The sequence below is a fragment of the Pinus tabuliformis genome, chromosome 1_2, assembly GCF_031772625.1.
Source record: "Pinus tabuliformis cultivar Carrire ecotype Pingquan chromosome 1_2, CPIR1, whole genome shotgun sequence".
In the NCBI taxonomy this organism is placed as follows: Eukaryota; Viridiplantae; Streptophyta; class Pinopsida; order Pinales; family Pinaceae; genus Pinus; species Pinus tabuliformis.
Window position 1 is genome coordinate 589,815,508 of NC_142298.1, and position 22,784 is coordinate 589,838,291.

The following is a 22,784-nucleotide window of genomic DNA, read 5'->3' on the forward strand; positions in this document are numbered from 1 at the left end:
CATGACTTATGCCTCTATCCTAGTTTTTGGCGAACAAAGAAGGTTGTACAAAGAGATTCAGATGGCATATATCATTAGCAGTCAAACCCAACCTGATAATCATCATATCTATGCAGTTGACACTAACCTTGGTTCTGCAATTTTTTATGATGAGTTCACTTTGAAGAAGAGGAACAACAACATATCGAAGGAAAAGGTACAAACAGCTGAGGATAATGGGATGTGGAACATGTATTTTGATGGCTCCACTTGCAAGGATGGTTTAGGGGCATGTATTTGGATTATTCCACCAGATTGCAGTAGTCAGTTACACTCCTTCAAATTGTATTTTGAATGCACCAACAACATTGCAGAGTATGAGGCTTTGATTATTGGATTGAATCTACTTAGAGAACAGAAAGCAAAAATAATTTGTCTTTGGAGACTCTGAGTTGGTTATAAAGAAATTTAATGGTGCATATCAAACTAAACATCCGAGGATGAGGGCATATCGGAATGAGGTATGGGACCTGTTTGATAATTTCTTTTTAGAACATAAATTTTTTGTTGTTTCTAGAGAAGAAAATGGTATAGCAGACTCCCTAGCTATTACTGCTAGTGCCTTTAAAATTCCTATTTATCCAAATAGGAAATATGAAATAAATGTCAGGCATAGGCCCTCTATTCCAAACAATATCAAGCTCTGGCAGGTTTTTGAGGACGACCAACAGATTAAGAGATTCCTAGAAATGACTAATGAATTTGTAAGTACTCCTATTGATGAAAATGAAGCTGTAAATACAGATGCAAATGTTGTTGTAATGATGTTGTTGTTAAGCCTAGGATTCTGCCCATTGACAGTGAGTTGCAAGATTATAATTTGGGAACAAAAGAAGATCCTAAATTTGTTAAAGTTTCTAATTCTTTGAATGAAGAGAAAAAACAACAATATGCAAAATTATTGAGAGAATTTTCAGATGTTTTTGCTTGGAGATACGAGGATTTAAAGGTTTATGACAAAGCTATCATTCAACATACTATTCCACTAAAAGAGAATGAGAAACCTTTCAAACAGAAGCTTAGAAGGATTAATCCAATGTTGCTACCATTAATAGAAAAAGAAGTTAAAAGATTGCTTGCTGCCAAGATAATTGTGCCATTGAGGTTTTCTAAGTGGATTGCTAATCTTGTTCCAGTCAGAAAGAAGAGCGGAGAAATCAGGTTGTGCGTGGACTTTCAAAATCTGAATAAGGTTTCTTTGAAGGATAATTACCCCCTGCCTAAAATGGAGCATATACTGCAAAGTGTAGTCGGAGCTGAGAGAATTTCTATGTTGGATGGCTTTTCAGGGTACAATCAAATTTTAGTGCATCCAAAAGACCAGGATAAAACTGCTTTTACGACTCCTTGGGGTACTTTTATGTACTCAAAGATGCCTTTCAGTCTAATGAATGTTGGCGCTACATTTCAGAGGGAAATGGATATAGCATTTGCTGAAGAAAGTATAAGTTTGTTGTGGTTTATTTGGATGACATAACAGTTTATTCTAAAACTGAAGTTGATCATTTGAAACATCTCAGACAGGTTTTCTCAAAATGTAGAAAATTTGGTATCTCCTTGAATCTGAAAAAGTCAAATTTTGCTATGGAGGGAAAGTTGTTGGGTCACATGATGTCCAAAGATGGTATTCAAATTGATCCCAACAGAGTGGCAGCCATACAGAAAATTGAATTTCCGAGGAGTAAAAAAGAAATACAATCATTTCTTGGTAAGGTAAACTTTTTGAGAAGATTCATTCCTAATTTCGCTGAAATTTTAAAGATTATTACTAATATGTTGAAGAAAGACAGTGAAATTAAGTGGACAACTTCAGCTAAGGAATCTTTTGAAGGGATTAAAGATGCTCTAACTCAAGCCCCTGTCCTAGTTAGCCCAAATTTTTCAGAGTTTTTGGTTTTCTCCTTTGCTTCTGAACATACAATTTCAGGAATTTTGCTTCAAAAGAATGCAGATGGTTATGAACAACCCATATCCTTTTTCAGCAAGGCATTGAGAGACTCTGAGTTGAAGTATGACATCATAGAAAAACATGCCTATGCATTGAAGGCATTAAAGGATTTCAGAGTTTGTTCTACATTCTCATATTGTTTCTTACGTGCCCAACAACGTGGTCAAAGATATTTTAAGTCAACCAGACAGTGATGGCAGAAGGGGGAAGTGGATAGCAAAGTTGTTGGAATATGACTTAGAAATCAAGCCAACCAAGCTGATCAAGGGTCAAGGCCTAGCCAAATTGATGACTGAAACAAATTGTGACACTCTTGGAATAAATCTCACTTTAGAGCTCTCAGACGATGTAGATAACATTTGCCAGTATCTGAGCAGTTCAAATCTTCTTCATGGTATAGTGATGTCATTTATGTATTGCAGAATTTACAAGCTCCACCTGGAACTAGTAAGACTCGAGCCATATTTTTAAAACTCAAAGTTGTCAAATTTTGTATTCTGGATGGGTATTTATTTTGGAAGGACTCAGAAGGTATATTGTTGAATTGTTTACTTGAAGATGAAGCGAAACAAATGATGAAGGAGTTCCATCAGGGTGTGTGGGGGGCTATTATTATTGGAAGGCCACTGTCAATAAAATTCTAAGAGCAAGCTTTTATTGGCCTACAGTTTTTTCAGATGTTCGTAAAGAAGTTGCAGCATGTCATAAATGTCAAATATTTGAAGGAAAAGCCAATTTTCTATCTTTACCATTAAAGCCCATTTCTGTAGAGGCACCATTTCAGCAGTGGGGCCTTGATTTTATTGGAGAAATTCATCCAACATCCTTAGGACAACACAAATGGATTTTGACTAGGACAAATTATTTCACAAAGTGGATCGAAGCTATACTGACCAAGCAAGCTACTGACATTGTTGTTATTCAATTTTTAGAAAACATCCTTTCTAGATTTGGTAGCCCAAGAAGAATTATAACTGATAATGCACAAGCTTTCAAATCTAATAGGATGATCAAATTTTGTGATGATTATAATATAGCCCTTAGCCATTCCACAACCTATTACCCTCAGGGAAATGGACTGGCGGAATCATCAAATAAAAGCTTGGTCGGGATCATCAAAAAATTATTGGAGGATAACAAGAAGGCTTGGCATGCAAAACTGAAATTTGCATTATGGGCAGACAGAATCAATACTAAGAGATCAATTGGGACTACAGCTTTTCAGCTGGTATATGGCACAGAAGTGACCTTTCCTATTTCACTTGAGATACTAGTCATGAAGTATTTGTAGGAACAAGAGGAAGAGCCCAATCATATCCAAAGAAGGATAAATCAACTTATTGAAGTTCAAGAAATGAGGGAGAAGGTGTATGATCAGGCTCAACATTTTTAGGAAAGAATGAAAAAGGTTTTTGACAAAAACACCAAGGAGGATAATTTTTGGATTCATGATACAGTTCTAAAATGGGATGCTAGAATTGAAGATAAAGGGAAACACGGTAAATTTGACCATATTTGGAAGGGCCCTTATTAGATTGTTGCATTTCATGGCAATAACACCTTCATTCTACAAGACTTGAAAGGATAATTTTTGCCTAGAGGTCCAGTAAATGGATGTTTTCTTAAACACTATCTCTCTTGAAAAATGATATTTCATTATTTCATTGTATATATCCATTTTACCTTGAAAATTTTGTAGGTTTGGATAGCATTTTGAAGAATTTGAAGCCCGAAGAGAAGGCCCTAAGATTCTGATAAATGATTATCAGAGTGTGAAAAGAGTATTTTATTTCAGTTTTCAAAGTCTGTATATAAATAAATTTGGAAAAGAACATTTTTTCCATTAGCTTGGAGTCAGTTTGTATTTCAAATAAGTCAAACATTTGTACTTAAGTTTTAAATCAGTTTACATTTCAAAGTTACTATCATGTTGTACTAGGCATCTGGTCTACGGGGGTTCTTTGCTACCTCCTAAGGTGACAACATCCCCGTTAGAGCCCGTTGTTATCACAATTTAGCTTCAAAGTAGAGGGTTTAGAGCTAATGGCTTGGAACAATTATCTTAAGTTTTTCATTAGAAGTTTCAAGCGCATTGACAATTAATTTGTCAGTGCTAGTTCAAAATATTTGAAACAAAGGCACTGACAAATCAAATGTCAACAAAGATTTAAATTTTTGGAAAAGTGAGCATTGGCGCATCAATTTTCCACACAACCTATCATCATTTGACAGATGGCACTAATCAATTAATTGGTATGACATGTTATTTAATTTTCCCAAAATGAAAAATTGTTCAAATTTCTACCACCAAAGGTGATAATCATTATCAAAGTGATGGTATGATCGAGGCACAAATGTATGATTTCTATTATACTAGTTTTTGTTTTCGCTTGTATTTTCTGAACCTGAGATTTCATGTGAAGGGAATCATTGTAGGATTATCATATAATGTCATTATTTCCTTTTGTGGTAAGAAATCAGTCAAGTTTCCAGAATAGTCGTGAAAAAATCTCGGTTTTCCTTCTATAGATTTTGTTGCTCACTATTAGTAGTTATGGGGAAAGGCGATCAACGACACAAGGGAGACCCTGAGGGTCCTGAAGCCCTCGAAGCCATCCCAGAAATTCGAGAGCAATTTCAACGAGCAAGTTGGGAGGATTTTTGTTTCAGGTGTGATGGTTTTCATGATGGAGTTGCTTAGGCGTTTGCAGAAGGTTTTGATGTCCACGGGGTTAGCACTGCTGACATCTCCTTCCCTGTTACAGAGGAAACAATTGCAGAGGCTACAAGCCTCCCGATGGATGGGGATCAATGGTTTAAAAATCGAACCTTGGCAGGTATCGATATCCCCTTCTTTTTGAAGGATGAACACAAAGACAAGCCATGGCATTTGGGAGTGTAGAGATCCTAGCTCAAATCTAAATGGGACCAAATCCTGAGGATAACTCAAGCTTATTTTACCTACGAGGGACACTTCAACAGGTTCAACATGTATCACTTCAGGTTTCTCGCTCATATTTATAGATAGGTTAGAATGAACATGCCCTTCTTTTTGCTTATGAGTCTAAAAAAAATGTCAGCAAGGATTCGGGCTAAACCAAATGCATCCCCTCACTATGTTTTCCATAAGAGCCTGATTAAGCTTCTAATTGTTAATCATTTGAAAAAAGTTAATAGAACTTTGGAACATTTCCTGTTTTTTTTTGGGGGGGGGGGGGGGATTTGTAGAGTCGGTCTCTCCTAAATAAAAAATAGTAGCAAAAAGAAGAAACAAAAGAAACCTGCCCAAACCTCTAAGATCCTAGAACAAGGAACCTCTTCGGTCCAATCCAGAAGCAAAAGAAAAGCCTCCTTGAGCATGCAGACAGAAACCCTTGTTCCAGTTCCTAAGTTTAAAAGGGTTTACATAAGAAAAAGTAAAAGGATTGCAGAGGAAAAAACCCTATCTCCTCCTCGAGAGCCATCTCTTGAGTTGCCAAAACAACACATGAAAGTTGCAGAGGATCAACCTACTGAAACAGGGGAGAGTCAGTCTGAAACAGAGGAAAGGGAGATTTTAAATGAACACACTCTATCTAAAATCTATGGGGTCAGAAAGCCTCATACTAGGCCAATAAACAAACTAAGGCTTAAATTCAAACTCAAACAGAACCCTAACCTGGCAAATTAAGTGATTGATGTGGATGACACACCTTTAAGGGACCTAGTGTTAAAATTGGCAACTAGGGCCAAATTTCACTTTAAACAGCTCATTTGATGGAGATGATGATTGCATTGAATTCCTCCTTTCAAGAGGACCAAAATTGATCTAAAGATCATCAAATTTGGACAAGCAGAAATGTGTTTTTGAATTTATGCCCACACGTGTAAATTGTCAAGGTTAGCCACATCATCATATAGGCTCATGAAGCCCAAGAGACATGTCACTTCACCCTCAATGAGTTGTATACAATGTTTTAAAACTCCGACTCCGACACCGACTCGGCCGAGGGTCGACTTTGACTCCGACTCCGACTCGGTATCGACTCGGCCGGCTCGATTTCAATGACTCGGTCGTTGTAAAAAATACATTAAATATTTATTTTTTTTGTTAAAAAACATAATTTTAAAGATTTTCATTCATGTTTCCAAACGCACAACATTAGAATACAGATGGAAGACAACATATGATCAAAGTAGGCTCATGAATATATCCATTATATCAAAATGGCACCCAGTGCATTGTCCAATACATACATGATCAAAGATTCAAAACAAAAACACATAACCAAGGAGGCTAGAAATGGCCTCTACAACAAAAGTAAACTGTGACCAGTACTACTGGCTAGTAGCTACTACCAGAGGAGCCAAGATCATGTGGATCAATCTCTGGATCATCATCAGAGTCAAATAGGGGACCCCATGGCTCCTCCTCATCATCATCTCCAACTACAACTGTAGAAGTGGTAGCACTAGCAAGCTGTGCAGCGGATGCAAGCTGAGATAAGCGAGATATGCGGCTGCGCTTCTATCGTGGCTGAGCAGAGGAAGCGCTTGCAACTAGAGGACTTGCTCGCTGTGAGGTTGAGGCTGGTACAAGTGGATCAGGATCTGCATTCAACTGAACATCATGTTCGAGTGATGCCTCCCCATGTAAATCCAAATCAAGATCCTCATCAGAATCAAACTCTGCTGGATGACTCTCCACTACCCAATCTAATGTTGGATCATTGTCTTCCAACACAATGGGATCTGAATCAGGTCTTTTGTTCAGCAATTGGTTGCGTCTGAGCCGGAGGTTGTATTGGACATAGACTAGATCATTTAATCGTTTTTGATCCAAACGGTTTCTCTTCTTTGTGTGAATCCTCTCAAAGACAGACCAATTGCGCTCACACCTAGTAGCACTGCAAGTTTGACTCAAAATACGAATTGCAAACTTCTGCAATTCAGGACAATGGCTACCAAAAGCCTCCCATCATTGTGCTGCAAAAAACATAGGAGTGTAATGAGTTAGCTCAACATAATTAAAAATTATATCCAACTTTCAAATTATAAACAATTTAACAAAATTAAAAAAAACTATTAAGAATTTGAAAATTGAAATTTTTGTTTACCTAGCTCATCTGCTTCTCTTGCAATCTTTGCTAGGTTCTTCCCAAAGGTACCCGAGGCATTGGTGAAGGTCGTGACCTGTCGGTGTATCTCCATCTGATCAGATTCCGATGGGATCATGCGATCAATGCAGTCAATCAGTCCATCTCTAACCTCCCCCCTCAAAGCTCCTGTCTCCTTAGCTTTATAATGATACCGTGGGTTCAAAAAATACCTAGCTGCATGTATAGGGCGATGGAGTTGATTGTTCCATATTTCATTAATGATTGCCCAAATGGGCCCATACTTAGCCACTTTATCTGTGTATGCCCTCTTTATTTGCTCCTTTGCTTGATCCATAGCCTCATAAATGAAGCCCATAGCCAATCTTTCCCCATCCACCAACCACAACACCTTAACAAGTGGCTCAGCAAGCTTCACAATCTCTGCTGCCTTTCTCCGAAATATTTCTTCATTAACTTTCTTTTTCAATTCTTTGCCTTCCAGTTTGTGAGACCACTAGCTTTGATTCCATTCATCACTGGAAAAAAACTTTTGCAAGTTTCTATGTTAGGAAAGCATAGATTGCAATGTCAAAAAACGAGTAGCAAATCTAGTGATGGCAAGCCTAATAATATCCCTGCCCCCAGTGTGTTTCCTCATGAGGCTCAAAATCCATGAATGATTGTAGATAAATTTTGTTATGCTTTTGGCATGATCTACAATGTTTTTGACCCAATCTAATTTTCCAATATCCTCAAGCATGAGGTCTATGCAATGTGCAGCACATGGGGTTCAAAAGATGGTCTTGTGTTTTTTCTATAACAGTTTACCAGCAAGAACATAGTTAGAGGCATTATCTGTGATGACTTGAACAACATTAGCCACCCCCACCTCCTCAACAACATTATCCAATAGCTGAAACAACAATTGCCCATCTTTTACCTTATCATATGCATCAACTGATTTTAAAAACATGGTTCCCGTGGGCAGAAGATAAGAAATTTTATGATGGTACGGTTTCTTTGATCAGTCCATCCATCTGACATGATGGTACATTCTGTTCTTGCCCATGAGTCCTTGAAATCTTTCAAATACTCATTAATGGATGAAATTTCTTTCTGCAAAAGATACCCCCTTAGCTCATGCATAATAGGGCCTTTGAAGCCTTTTCCAGCAGCATGTATGGCATCAAACATAGGCTCATAATATGGTGAATGGGAAGCATTGAAGGGGATATCAGCATCATACCACCATCTAGCTATGTAATCACAAGCAGTCTCCCTCAATTCTTTCTTCCAATGGTCATCTAAAGTGGGCTGCATTTGACTTCTACTAGCTTGAGGACCATGTGCATCTGATGGAGAGGAGGGAGTGAAATAACTTTTGATATTCATATCACACTTTTTCATTCTACCCTTTCCCTTTTCTTGAATAGACTCAAAAGAGGGAGGAACATATCGGAGGGGTTTGGATGCATCAGTATAAGGGATAGAGGAAGAACCCTCAAAATCAAAATGGGGGTTGGTAGCCATCATTTTTTGTATATCCCTCTTCCTCCCAATTTCAACCTCTAACTCTTTTTGCCTAGCCTTATCTTCTTTAAACTTCTCAAAGCTGGCTAACAATTCCTTCTCAATCTCCCCCATTTCTGGTGAGGTACTTGGAGTAATTTGGCCTCTAATCCCCGCCAAGTGTTGTTTCAGCCTATTAATGCCCCCAGGACCTTCCTTAATTTTCCTATGGCAAAATTTGCAATGCATTTGACTTTCAACCATTTCAACATATGCCCAAGCAGCATTTTTCACTCTAGGTGCCATTTTTTGACTTGGAAATGAAAGCAAACAATCTGAAAATGAAAAAAAAAAAAAAACATTGATTCAATGTTCATTTCTTTCACAGAAAACACTCTTTAGGATTTCTAGATATGCACCTAAAATTTAATAAGCAAAAATAGATTTGTACAAGTGAAAAAAAATATCTCCAAGCACAAACTGCCTCCTCAAGCTTGCTCCAAGAAACCAACTCCTCAATGCTGCTCCAAATGGCTGCCCAAGAAGCTCCTCACTCTAGCTACAATGCTTGCCCAAGACTCCTCACTGCTGCTCCAAAAACAAACTCAACAACTCCTCACAAACTCTCATTGAAATTCTCACTCAAATGCATGAGATGGCTGTGAGAGAATGAGAGGGGTTGAGTGGGTTAAATAGGGTTTGGGAGAGGGGAATGGACCCCAAAGACCAACAAACCAATTAATAAACCCCTTTGGAGTCCCCCACACTCAGCAAAAATTAAAATAAAAAATAAAAAGTCGTTTTTTTGGGTTCACTGGCCGTTGTACGTAACCCAGTCGGGTTGATACGGACTCGGCCAACTCGGTATTAACCCGGCCGGCCGAACTAGTTCGTCGGCCGGCTCGGTATTAACCCAGCAGGCCGAACCGGTTCGTTGGCCGAGTTGATAATCTCAGGCCTAGCTCGGACCAACTCGGCCGAGTCGGTTCCGAGCCGGCTGTTTTTTAAAACATTGGTTGTATAAATCTAAGTGATCTCTCACCTCATTTGGCATCATCATCACTGACTCATTCTTCTCTCTCCTTCTCTCGATGGTTCGTACATCTATTAGGCATTCTATTTCTCTCACACGTGTAGCAAAGGAGGATGAATTTTAGACAGAATTACAGGGCCGAAAATTACAAACTTTCCTGTAGTTTGACCAGCATTGACCAACATTGATTTTGACATTCCAGGCATATTTTGACTTCGATTTTCTTGGCAGATTTCTGCTTGGGCAGGTCGTACACTTTGGCATAAGAACCGAGGTATTCTAGGCACTTTAACAGTAGCAGAAAATTGCAAGATGACCATAGACTTCAGGGCAGAAGTTTGACCAAGTTTGACCATTCACTGTGTGATTGTTTTGGGCTGATTTTGACCTACTGTCCAGGCCAAGTTTGACTAGGTTTGATTGAGCTTCAAAGGAGACCTTTTGCTACTGACTTGACCACCGTTGAATTTCTAGTTAGAGCTGAATTTGACTGCAGATTTTTCAAGGTTGTTTTGACTATGATCTAGCAAGTCAAATTTTCACTTTTGTACTCTCTCTCTCTGTTGAACATTTGATATAATAATAAGAATAATTGATCAAAGGGTTTTCCCCACATTGGGGTTTTTCCCTGGCATCTGCGAAATCTAGTGTCCTCTTGTCTTGGCTTGTCTTCTACATTTTGTTTCCTATTCTATCTACTTTTACTGTCAATGTGATTAATGGTTAATGTGATTGCTATTGGAAAGTAAATTGGAAATTCCCATTGGGCTGCGAAAGTACATTGAAGTAATTGTGTTAAGCATAGAACATACCATTGTTATCTAAAATTAACACCTAGTGATAATCAAGGAGGTGGCTTCTAGCTCTAAGAAGCACAAAGGTCAAAAGAGGAAAGAACCTGGCTTTGGGGCTAGGAGGATTAAGAAAGGGAAACCAAGTAATGTAGATCTTTTGCTAGAGGCCGCAAACAAACTCAAGTAGGGTTTTGTCGTAGTGATGATCATTAGTCCATTAGTGTTCTTTTTGAAAAAAAATTGACAGAGCGCTGACAGATAAATTGTCAATGCTATTTTTGTTCTATTTTGAGTGAGCGCTGATAGTTAAATTGGAAATGGTTCACGGTGTTTTATCTTGATAAATATGTGTCAATTAATCTATTAGCGATTGAAAAAAACTAGGTTTTGAGGCAGCGACAAGGGGTTTGGAGCAAACAAAGCATATTTGAAGGATAGATTCACGATCCAAGTGGCAATTTTTGATGTCCCAGTGCAAGGTATGTGGTGATTTTGTTGTTTTGACGAAGACAAAGAAAAATTTGTGGGATAAAACAAAGCACTTCCAGGTTTCATTACAAAATATCAATGGGTGTTTTTGTCCTCAGTTTCAGCCAGATTTTCAGCTACAACTCATCTTCCAGATACAACATCTTATCATCTTGTTTCATGATTAAACAAACAGTACATCAAGGAAATATTTATACAATGTATTTGATCCTAGTTAGATATTTACGTAGATATTTGATACTTTGTAATCAAAGTTTTCTAAAAACATGGTTACAGTTTGTAAATGTTCTATAAAGCCAATTATGAAAGAGAACCAAAGGTTCAATTTTTTTTAAAAGGACAAATCTTTGTGTATCAATGTAGACTTTGAAGACTAATATATTTTGTTATAAGTAGTCTTATATGTGTAGTTTCAGATATTCATGTGCGAATGATTTCCTGTCTGTTTTCCTATTGTGCTTATTTTCTCCTTAGTCAATACTTTGACCATTAATCTTCAGTGTTTGGATAAAACAGAATGAATTAGAATTCATTTTAAATGTTTAGATTCATGTTAGTCAGATACTTGTTTGTTTTGTCAACCTAAATATCATTGCAAAAATCATTTAGCTTTGTTTTGATGTTTATTTTCTATAGTCTTCTACCAAATAAAGCGTTGTATGGGGATGAGGATTTTTCATGGATATGTGGGGCGCAGAAGTCACCAAGCTGCAGCGCCTTAGTGACACTACCACTGGCACTTAGGGAGGTGTGTCTATCAGATCTCTCTTTGAGGAGCAGGAGGGGAGGTCCACTCATCCGAGGTTATGGAGGGTTGTTAATGGAGACGATGATGCAAACATAATGCAAATTGATGCACATTGACACATCTTTTGACTATGGCATCCAGAGGAATATAGGGGTAGGAAGCGATGCGCAGTGGTATGCAGAGGAGCATAGAGGTGCACAGTGGTGCGCAATGATGTGCAAGTTGCACCATGGTGTAGGAGGGATGGTTCACATCATTGTGCGTTTCCTCATAGAGTGACAGACACATTGATACCAGAGGGATGCTAGTTGGTCGGGATGATGTGGCCGCATGTCGCAGGATCCAACGGTACCCACAAATGTGCAATTGGGTGCAGTTGTATGTCGGGTGTGCGAGGGTACACGGTTATATGTTATAGTGTGTGGGGTTGCACTGCAGACTAGGGGAGTGTTACTAGCAGGGAGATTCCTTGACAAGGATGTCAAGTATGGCATTGAGGTGGGCATACCTAGGTTCACAGAATGGGTTGGACACAAGGCTGGCTATGAGCATCCACATGGATTCTTGTACATACCCATCAAAGCCCATGCATCTATCACTCTCTGGCACCACACACGGTCACAGAGGAGTGGGGTCTTGTCTCTTGATGCTTTGCGCATGAGCAACAAGGCATGGGAGGTTCATCTAAGATAGTTAGATGGAGAACAGGACATTGAGAGGTAGACTCCCTAGCTGAGGCACGTGGTCGAGATGAGAGATGATTGTAGGAGACAAGATAGTCGATGTCACTGTGTGGTTTGGTAGGCGCAGGGCAGTTAGCATGTATTCGATCTATTCATGATATATGGAGTAGTTATATGGATGGCATGCAAGGACCAAAGATGAGGCACAGAGGGATTCCAGCAGTTGTCATAGTTATGTTATGTCGCAACAAATATGGCTTTGGGATCCATGGATTTAGTTGGCTGATAGGTCACTTCATTTCGTGATGAGCAGGATCATGGCAAAAATTGATCTTCTACTCTTGGTTTTACATATGGAGGATCACTGCGGCCTTCATCGCATGGGAAGGCTAGTTTTCCTTGTTACTGCCTTGGACCGAGATTGACGGTAGATGGGTAGACATTCATATCATGGAGATGCCAGGGAAGGATGAGCTTGGCCTTCACATATTTTTCGCCATCAAGTTCCAGGAGAGAAGGATACAACCTACGCACGATGGGTTGTCTATCATAGTCAAAGTAGCGCAGCGTCAGCATGGTGGCACCCTTCTGAGACTGGCATGGGATACATGCATAACAGGATTTCGCAATGCAGCGACCCTCAAGGGTGAATTGGTTCCTACAGGGGGAGATCATTCAGATCTTCCATTGGGCTTTAGTGATTCACTAATGACATGGGGGACTTCACTAGTATGGCAATACATTCCACAGGAGGAGATCAGGTTGGTTTGGGACCTTGGTGACATAGGATTAATTCATGTGATGGTGGCGCGATAGCAAGGAGTGGTTCAGTGGCATATTCGGGACCCTGGTATTAGCTTGGCTAGCTTGTGGATCAGCATCATAGGGTGATATTGCTTGAGGACAAGCAATTTTTGGTGGGGAGGATTATCATGTTCCCAATTTTTGTGCATGCAAAAATCACTTAGGAGTTTTTGCAAAATTTTGGAAATATTAAAGAGAGGAAATATTATTTAATACTTTGTAATAGAAGGGAGAAATTATTATTTTAATGGGATGGCAGTGAAATAATATTTGAGTGATCAGAGACTTCCACAGTGATTCATATTGTTATAGATTTCCGGAAGGGCACTGTGTGATATAAGTGATCTGTCCAACGTTTCGGATGGGAACTCCATCCGTCATATTATTTTAATGGAAAATGGCAGTGAACTAATATTTTATTGAGTAAAGGAAAATTGTTATTTTATTGGAGATTGGCGGCAAAATAATATTTTAGTGAGAAAGGAGGCAAATTACTATTTAATTTAAAATGGCGGTAAGAAGTCTCCTAGTGGAAAATGGGCCCCACCAATAAAATAATATAGAAAAGGGGAGAGTCTAAAAGCTAGAAGGAGGTTCAATGGAGAATTATAAATAGAGGATTGGGCTCAATTGGAAGGCATGCTGTTCTATCATTTCTACTTGACATTGTAAAGAAGCTCACTAGAGTTTTTAGAGTTTCAAGCGAAACTCAGTAGCTAATTTCAGTGGACTTCAAGTGCCACCCTAGTTAACTCTTAAGCGAAACTCAGTAGCTAATTTCAGTGGACTTCGAGTGCCACCCTAGTTAACTCTTGGGGAAGATATTATCAGATCTTCTATTGTGCTTATTGCAGAGATCTAATCATCTTTGTTTACAGAAGGCTCCAACATTGGGGTTTTTATTTGGTTGTGGGATTATATAATCACCCAGGGCCAAGTTGTTCAAATCAAAGGAGGAAATCTTGTGTGAAATTTCCAGATTTTATTTATATCTAGAAAGCATAAGGTGCCAAGGGAAAATTTGCAGTGCCAAGGATCAAATCCATTGTTGTATAGGAGAGTCAAGTTAACTCCTTCAGTGCCAAATTACATTGTTTAGCAGCCAGAGGTCGAGCTTCCAAGAGATCATGTTAGCATCCCTGTTTTATGTATGAGATCACAGTGCCTTATCATCTGCAGAGACCAAATTTAATGTTTGTGTCAAGATTCAAAGAGGACACTCAGAAGGTTGAGGCTGAATTGCTTATGCACCAGGAGGACCGAATTATTTCAGACTTGGTATCTAATCCATCCTTTTCTCAAGGGCTGAGTAGTCACCTTCAGAATTCCTGTGCCAAAGAGAAATTCAATTTCTCATTAGTGCCTTATCATCTGCAGAGACCAAATTTAATGTTTGTGTCAAGATTCGAAGAGGACACTCAGAAGATTGAGGCTGAATTGCTTATGCACCAGGAGGACCGAATTATTTCAGACTTGGTATCTAATCCATCCTTTTTCTCAAGGGCTGAGTAGTCACCTTCAGAATTCCTGTGCCAAAGAGAAATTCAATTTCTCATTATTCGATGCCCAAGGGTTGTTGTGGAAAGGACCGAATTATTCTTCACAGGGGACTGCATTTATATGATACCAACACTTAGAATTTCAGAGGCCGAATGGGTCTAATTCCTCACAGAAATTGAACCATCTGATATATATATCAATTAGACCATATCTGATTTCTCCCTAGGCCGTATTCATCTCTGAGTCGAAGGTTGATTGATGTAGCAGCTTGTAATGTGAGGGAGAGTATTAATTTTGTCTTCTCAACGGTATTCCAGTTGCCACCTTTCAATAGCATTGTAATTTCTGATTTTTAGCTCTCAATTAAGACCAGATTTGCCTCAAATTTCCCAAACTTACACTGTTGGTTTAATCTTATTTTATGGATGATATTTTTGGAGCAATTCTCTGAGCGAAGTTCCAGGTTCATCTCATCTTTCTTGTCACTGTGTAAATGCATTATAAATTCCTAAGAAAAGGGAGTTGTCTATGCTTGATTTCATTATGACAATGTCCATGTACCCACATCACATGTATTTCTAGGTTCTATAAAATCAGTCTGAGATATTTGAAGTCTTCATTTTGGTTTATAATGATTATTGTGCATATCTGAAATGGAAAGTCACCTACAGCAGTTTGTTCCCATAACTGTTTGACAAAACCTCACCAAGACTGAAACTCAAACAAAGTCCAAAATTTATTAAGAGTAGAGGAATTTTTAAGAAGGGATATTACAAAATAAGGGTACTGGAACAGGGGAAATCATGTCTGAGGATTTATTTTTCATGGCACCTGTCTCGGTCATCATCTTTGTCTCGTTCCCTTATGTCCAATTTTCTTTCAATGAATTGTAATACAGAGTTGCAGGATATTAAGTTCAACCTGAAATGCGCTTGTGCTTTTTCTTTTATTTTTTAATTTGTTTTTCATAGGTACAATTTTATATAAGAGGAATATATATATATACTATCAATATTGTCAATATTCATCATTCTTTTATTTTTTAATTTGTTTTTCATAGGTACAATTTTATATAAGAGGAATATATATATACTATCAATATTATCGGTATTCATCACTTGCGAGAATTGAATCTAAATGGGGAGTATTTCATTACTTCTTCCCAACTAAATCCTAATTTACAATGCTTGTGTTCTTTATATTTATATTAGTTCTTTACATTTAAATTTGAAGTTGGGTTTGCATATTTAAGATTCCAGGCCAGGTCAATTATAAAGAACAAGCTAAGATTAGCTTAAATGGTTTTTGGAATTGCTAGAGTGTGAGGGAATTTTTTAAAATTAATGTCAAAACTAAGCCAACTTTTGATGTTATTGTAGTATTTGAAATTTAAAGATACAATGATGAATAAAAGTGAAAGTTTTTTTCAAATTTGTGAGGTATTTTTTTAATATTAATGTTAAGATAAGTGAACTTTTGATGTTATTTTATAATCTGAGATTTAAAGATACAATGATGAATAAAAGTGAAATTTTCTTGTAGAGGTAAGAAAGATAGAAGAATGACCTTTGAGTCTTCTATGTTCGCAATCTTTCTCTTTGTGAAGAATAATACTTAAATATCTTATATTATTGTTTGAGATTTAAAAATAAAAGCGTGGAGAAGCATATATGGATGGAATTTATCATAAAGAAAAGAAAGATAATGTTTTCAATATTTAAAATTATATTTTTATATAAAAATAATAATGTTTTTATTTATATATAATTATTCTAAATTAATTTTTTTATTAGTAATAATTTTTATGTTCTTTATACCATAATAATATGTAATATTTCATTTTATGTCTTTATAAATTAAAGATAGAAGATTTTCTTATAGTATTATAAATCAAAATTAACATAAATATAAATGTAAATAGGGATTGAACTATACATATCCTCAAGTGAGCCTATGCCTCGGGATATTTGATAGTAAATAACATGGTTTTGGAGGAGATTTCATGGAGAGTGAAAAGTCAATTCATATTATAACAAGTAATCTGAAGTGTATTTGTAAATTAAGAACACAATCACAACTAACTAACTTCATGTGTATTTGCAACATGCTCTTTTTTCTAACTCATGTCAACATATCAAGATGGATTGCTTTCGAATGTTTCCTTTTTTCTTTATTATCTTTAAAAGTTTAGTTATGAGAGTTTTCACAACCTACATGATCACATACCAAAAATAATTTACTTAGTTATAAAGGACTTTTGTGTTGAAAAATATACTCTTGGTTTACCATGAAAGAGATTCTTTATATCATTTTGCTACATTTTATTTGTTTACCAATACGAATTTGCAATAATCATCAAAAAAGCACATTTACATTGACATATATTCAAATTACTTACCACTTAAATTTTCTAGAGAAATTATTTAATTGAATTGTTTCTCATTTCAATTTTTTTCTTGCTTACTATAGCCTCCCACACATAAGGGTATGTTCAAAATGTTTAAGAATAACTACTCCACAATAAATATCCAAGTAGGTTATGATCTTTTAATCAAATTTCAATGTATGATATTTTAATCTCTAATGTGACCTATAGATTCTTTTGTTGACCCATCCATGGAATTCTTAGGCTAACTAGAACAATATTGTTCTAAGTAACAATGTCCTTTCAAGTTCTATTTACTACTGAAATATTATGTCAACATCTGCAACGCATGCACAACATCCTCTTTGGATAACTTCTACCAAACTCGTATAACTCACTTTTAAAATGGATTATAGGTTAGTTACAATTGATTCTCCTCCTTGTTAGTTAATCAATTTAATTAGCTTCTGCATTTCATTCATTGCCAATTGCTTAATTTTAATAAGTTATTTTTATGGTTTTTTATTGATGTGACATATGTGTGTTACTTTGAATCTAGCTATCCATTGTTCTCTTGGTCATTCAAGTTATGTATCCTCTAAGAAAACATTAATCTTAGTCACTTCCATGAATTCGTGTGCTAGTTGCTTAACAATCACACTTGACTTAGTCTTTCATTTTCTAACTACTTATTCACCACACTTCATCAATAATTCAACATTAGAGCATCCTAGGTCTTGTATCGATGTGCTCCATCAACATTCATTCAAGGCTACACATGCTAGCCACCAACATGTTCATCTATTTGATTATGCTCAATAAGTAGCACAATTGGTTCTATGTTAAGTCAATCCTCTATCTATTCTATTTCCTCAACCAACTTAGGCTCTAGTATAAACTTATCTTATTTAACTACTCAACTTTTCAATACAATGCCTTGCCCTAAAATGTGTTCCTTTTATCTATCAAACTTCCTTACATTATCAAGATCAATTTCAAATTAAATCGCCCTCTTTTAAGGCATTTTTTAGTTTAAAAAACATTCAGACAATTTTTAAAACTTAATTATTAACAGTACTCTTTCTAATTAAACTATTAAGAATCATCGTTCACCTTTATCAAGTTACTTTGTTGATTGAAATCTTCTCTAAATTTTAGAAGTCATTGGGTTAAATTTAGATGCCTATTTCTTAGGAGTTTGTCTTCTTTACAAGTCTTCCTAGATACTATAGTTTCCCCTAAAAAATGATTCAACTCTCAAGTTTCCATTCTTTACAAGTCTATTCATGTTGGTGAAATCTTGATAGGTCCTTTATATGAGGCTTTCTATGCATTTCATTTTGTACTCCATACAATGAAACGTCATGCAACTTTTTCATAGACCGAAAACTATCACTTTTTTGGCATGGTTGGGTTTCTATACTTGCTCAAGCTTTGGATTGAAATGAGATATTATGATAAGTAAGGAATATTGCATAGGATTAAGGTGGGATCAATAAGTGTGAAGAGTTGTAAGGCTTGAAAGATCCCATAAGTATGTGTGTGAGTACAAATGGCTTGTTCTATGTACATTATTCAAATTTGCACATGGAAAATCATCAAGGAAAACAATAAGGAGGGCAATTAAAATCAACAAGGCTATATTGGCATAACATGTCTTTAGATGCAACAAAAGGAGTAAATTATAAATACTAGTAGGTTGAAACACAATTTTCAATTATACACAATTACTTTTATATAATCACAATATGTCATCATTAAGAGACTAGTGGAGTTTGTGGTAGACTCAATTTTTTTTATTTCAATGCTTATTAGTTAATTCTATTACCCTGCTTTCCACCTTCCTTTCGCACATATACACTGATTTATGATTGTGACCAATTGCACTTAGACACATGCTTGGGCATTGTCATCTTTAATTATTCTATCTTGTATGAATGGATGTAATATTCTTCATCATTGACATATTGAAGCTATCTTGTCATACGAATGGATGTAATATTCTTCAAAAAGATGAATCATCACTTTTCACATTTTATAGACATGTTGAAGTATAACTTTCTTGGATGTTTAATCCCAAGAGACTATAGGACTTCTTCATTGAACCATGTCAATCACATATTGTTTTTGGGAAAATCTCTTTCACCACCTATACTACTTTTTTATTTTTATTTTGGAGTATATGGATTTTAAAAGACACATAAAATAATCTATATATATATAGCAACATATAACTTTATATTTTATTAGACATTCTCTTCCTCTACTTAAAATATGCTAGTTACTCTTATTATTAAAAAATAATTGAATTTGTTTTCCTCCCATATATATATAAAGTAATTAAGTTAATATATAGTAGGTAAGAGTGAATTTTTTTGTACCTATCTCATAAATGATGATGACTTGTAATATCAAACACCCTCCTATAAGAAATAAATATTAAATTTGCCCCTGAATTTATAATTGTTACAATTGAATAGCGCTTCCATATTGTCACATTACCCATACCCATACCCAAGCATTTACATTTACATATATCAATGGCAATTCATATCCAGGCATTTGCGTACATTAATATATCATTTCATAATGGGTGTACAGATATCGATTTGGCCTTTCATCTGTACATTAATATACTATTTCTTAATTAATATACAGATCTGGATTTGGCCTGTCATGGATATAGTGCTCGACTTTCAAGTTTAATTTAGGCGAAATCAATTATAAGAACATAACATACAATATATGATCAACATGATCACAGTTCCAATCTTATATATCAAAGCGCTTGAAATTTCTTAATGTCATTTGCATAAAACAACACCATGGTTGAGCTTAATGGAAATCAATTTTCGTTGACGCTCATGGGTGTTAGTGTGCATGTCAACTTTAAGTTGTGTGCTTCAGACTAACTGATAAATGGCTTACACGTTACATATGGTGATTGAAGGGAGCCCCAACCATGATCTCATTGGTGTTGGGTACGCATGTAGACAAAAAAAAATTATAGCAAATTTTATTGAATTTGAAAATTCTTCTATATTCTCCTTGGATGACTCAATGAATAAATAAACCTATAACTCAATGGTTTGGTTGAATTATATTTTTTTCCAATGTATTAACCAATAATCACGTAGATTTCTATATGTCAATTTTGTGTTGCGGTTTGATAGAATATAGTTGTGAGTTCTGGATGCCTAGGGCATAACACTGAGCTTTTTGCACTGTGGACAAGAAGGTAAGAAGTTTGAGGATATTATAGCACAATATAGGGGCTTATCCAACATGGTTTGAGTGCACCAGTTTTTAGTTAAGGGAAATGGTAGGTGTGTGTTTTGATCTGGATTCTGTTATTTGTGGTTAACTTTTGCGTTAGATATGAAGTTTAGATGATTTTATGAAATGCTGAAAACAAATGTTATTTTTATTTATGGAAAGAAACATGCATAAGTGGATGTAGTTTAGGTGGTAGGGAAGACTTGTTATTATCTTCTTCACTCAGTTCTAGTCCTACTAAGATTGACATGCTCATTCCTCTGTGGTTTCTCCCCTAACGAATAATAAAGTGTTAACCCAAACACAAAATATGTTACCCAAGTGTTAACGCAGTTTCACAAACCAAGTACTTCACATTTTTTTGTTGTTGGGCTAGGGGAGCAAATTGGTTAATATATCATTAACTCAAGTTTCTTGGTAGGCTTGATGTCTCTTTAATAGATGTTAGTATCTCCTAATTGAATAGCCTCCTTGTTCTTCTTTATGTACCTATTTGTTTTTAATTAAGATTTTGTTAATATATTGTTGGTCCAATTATGTCAAGAAAAGAATCCCCTCCACTATAATGATTGCAACAGGGCCACAACTTCTTGGTTGGTATACATAATAGACCTTCCATGTAATTACTAATTTCTAAATTCATTTTTATTGTCTCCTCCCCTGAAATCCTTTGTTAAGCTTATGTTTGAGAATAAGAGAGCTTTATAGTTAGCCAACAGAGAGAGTATACAAAACTTGTCAGAATATGTGGCTTCTACAGTTCACCTTTTCTTTGAATTTTCATTTTTAGATTTTGTTTTAAATCGATTTAAAAATTTTGTATTGCAGGTACCTACCGAAGAAAGAGGAACCTGAGAAGAAATGAATGTTGCTACTATCCAAAAATTGCCTTTCATTCCCATCCTTGGCAATATGTCATTTTTATTTTAGCTTCAAAACCATTATTGTTGATGATGAAAATATTGGCGCATTTGCTAAAATACTAACTACTTGTGTGATACTCCAATGATCAAACAAAATTAAATGCAGACATGATGTTTCATTTTAGTTTGGTATTTGGGCTTAAAGCTAGGAATTGCATTAGACTAGCGCAAGGAAAAATAGCAATTTCAATTCTTAACTTTAAGACAATTACTTTGGTCCTCTCATCACATGGGACCTTATATCATTTTCCTTGTTTTATATTCTTAATAATTTAATCGTGTTGTGGATTATTTGGTCAACAATGTCGTGGAAATTTCCAATCTCGGCAAGATGTGATTTGAACATTAAAATCCAATCATGATGAAGATTTCAAAAATTCTATATGTTCTTGATTCTTATAATGCATAGATGATTATAATTTTTGTAAGGTATGCTAGATGTTTTAGAGGTTCATTGACTAAGCACCGTGATTGGAGGTTACACGATGGTCGTGTCAGCCAAACCAAACCTTCAATGTATGCTAAAAAAAACAGGTTCATGATGACAGGATATGCTCCAGTGCCCCAAGTGTTATGAGTATGAAATTTAAAAAGCAATGTTCTAAGTCCCACATATGGGATGGGAACCTAGGATATGGAAGTACTCCCAAATTTGAGGGATATCTAGGGGTGGGTATATATATATATATATTTAAATTTAAATTCAACAATGAAATAATTTATTCATACATCATAAATTATTCAATATAATAATAATAGTAAAATATTATATACATTGATTTAAATTAATTATTTTTTATTCTAGAATTTGATTAGCACTAAGTAAAATAGTAGATATTAGTAAATTGAACAAAAATAGTAAAAAGTAATGAACCAAAGATTTGGTCTAAGGTTATCAGTGTCTAAAGTCAAGAATCAAAAGTTAAAACTAAAAATGAACAATGGACAATGAAACAATGTTATTAGAAGCAGACCGATGATCGAAATGGTTAACCCCAAAGCTAGGAACTAGAAAAAAAAAAACCAGACCAAAAAATTGGTTGACCAAAAAACACATAAATATTCAAATTTTGAGAAAAACTGGGTAAATATTCATGTGCACTTTTATGAATCCAAACCACTATATACAAATATGCAATGTTTCTCATATATATAGCAAGTCTGATGCATATAACCAAAATAACACCAAGTGCAATCCATATTTGAACCAAAAATACATCAGCAAAGATGCTTTAGATGGCTTTTGAAGTCCAAAAATTTCATCAAAATCGTTGCATATATTAGGATCCTCATCATCAATATCACCCTCTAAGCATTAAAATAAGATAGAAAAAGTTTAACATTTTAGATTGAGATTTTGTTTGAGTGATCCATACAATTTTACTAGGGTGGTGACAAAAGAGTTCAATAATCAATGCTACTAACATTGAGGTGCATAGAGAACTTGGTGTCATAGAAAATTTTAGGGGCGAATGTTCGCCCTTTGGCGAAATTAAGGGGTTTAAAATTTTTAGTGGGCGAATATTTTGTATCATAGTACATTTTTACAAATCACCTCAAATAGCCCACCTTATTTTAAGGGAGAGGGTAAAAAA

The 22,784-nt window shown here is 35.8% G+C and overlaps 1 protein-coding gene across 2 annotated transcripts in view; it reads left to right on the plus strand.

The window, feature by feature from the left end:
* Positions 1–21,480, plus strand: part of LOC149207030 (mitochondrial pyruvate carrier 1-like) — a 394,382-nt gene extending 372,902 nt beyond the window's left edge. For both annotated transcript variants that reach the window (XM_089395637.1, XM_089395636.1), the window contains one exon: positions 21,095–21,480. In XM_089395637.1, the coding sequence (XP_089251763.1) occupies positions 21,095–21,252 (158 nt within the window). In that variant the 3' untranslated portion in view covers positions 21,253–21,480. The remainder of the gene's footprint in view (positions 1–21,094) is intronic.
* Positions 21,481–22,784: the final 1,304 nt, after the last annotated feature.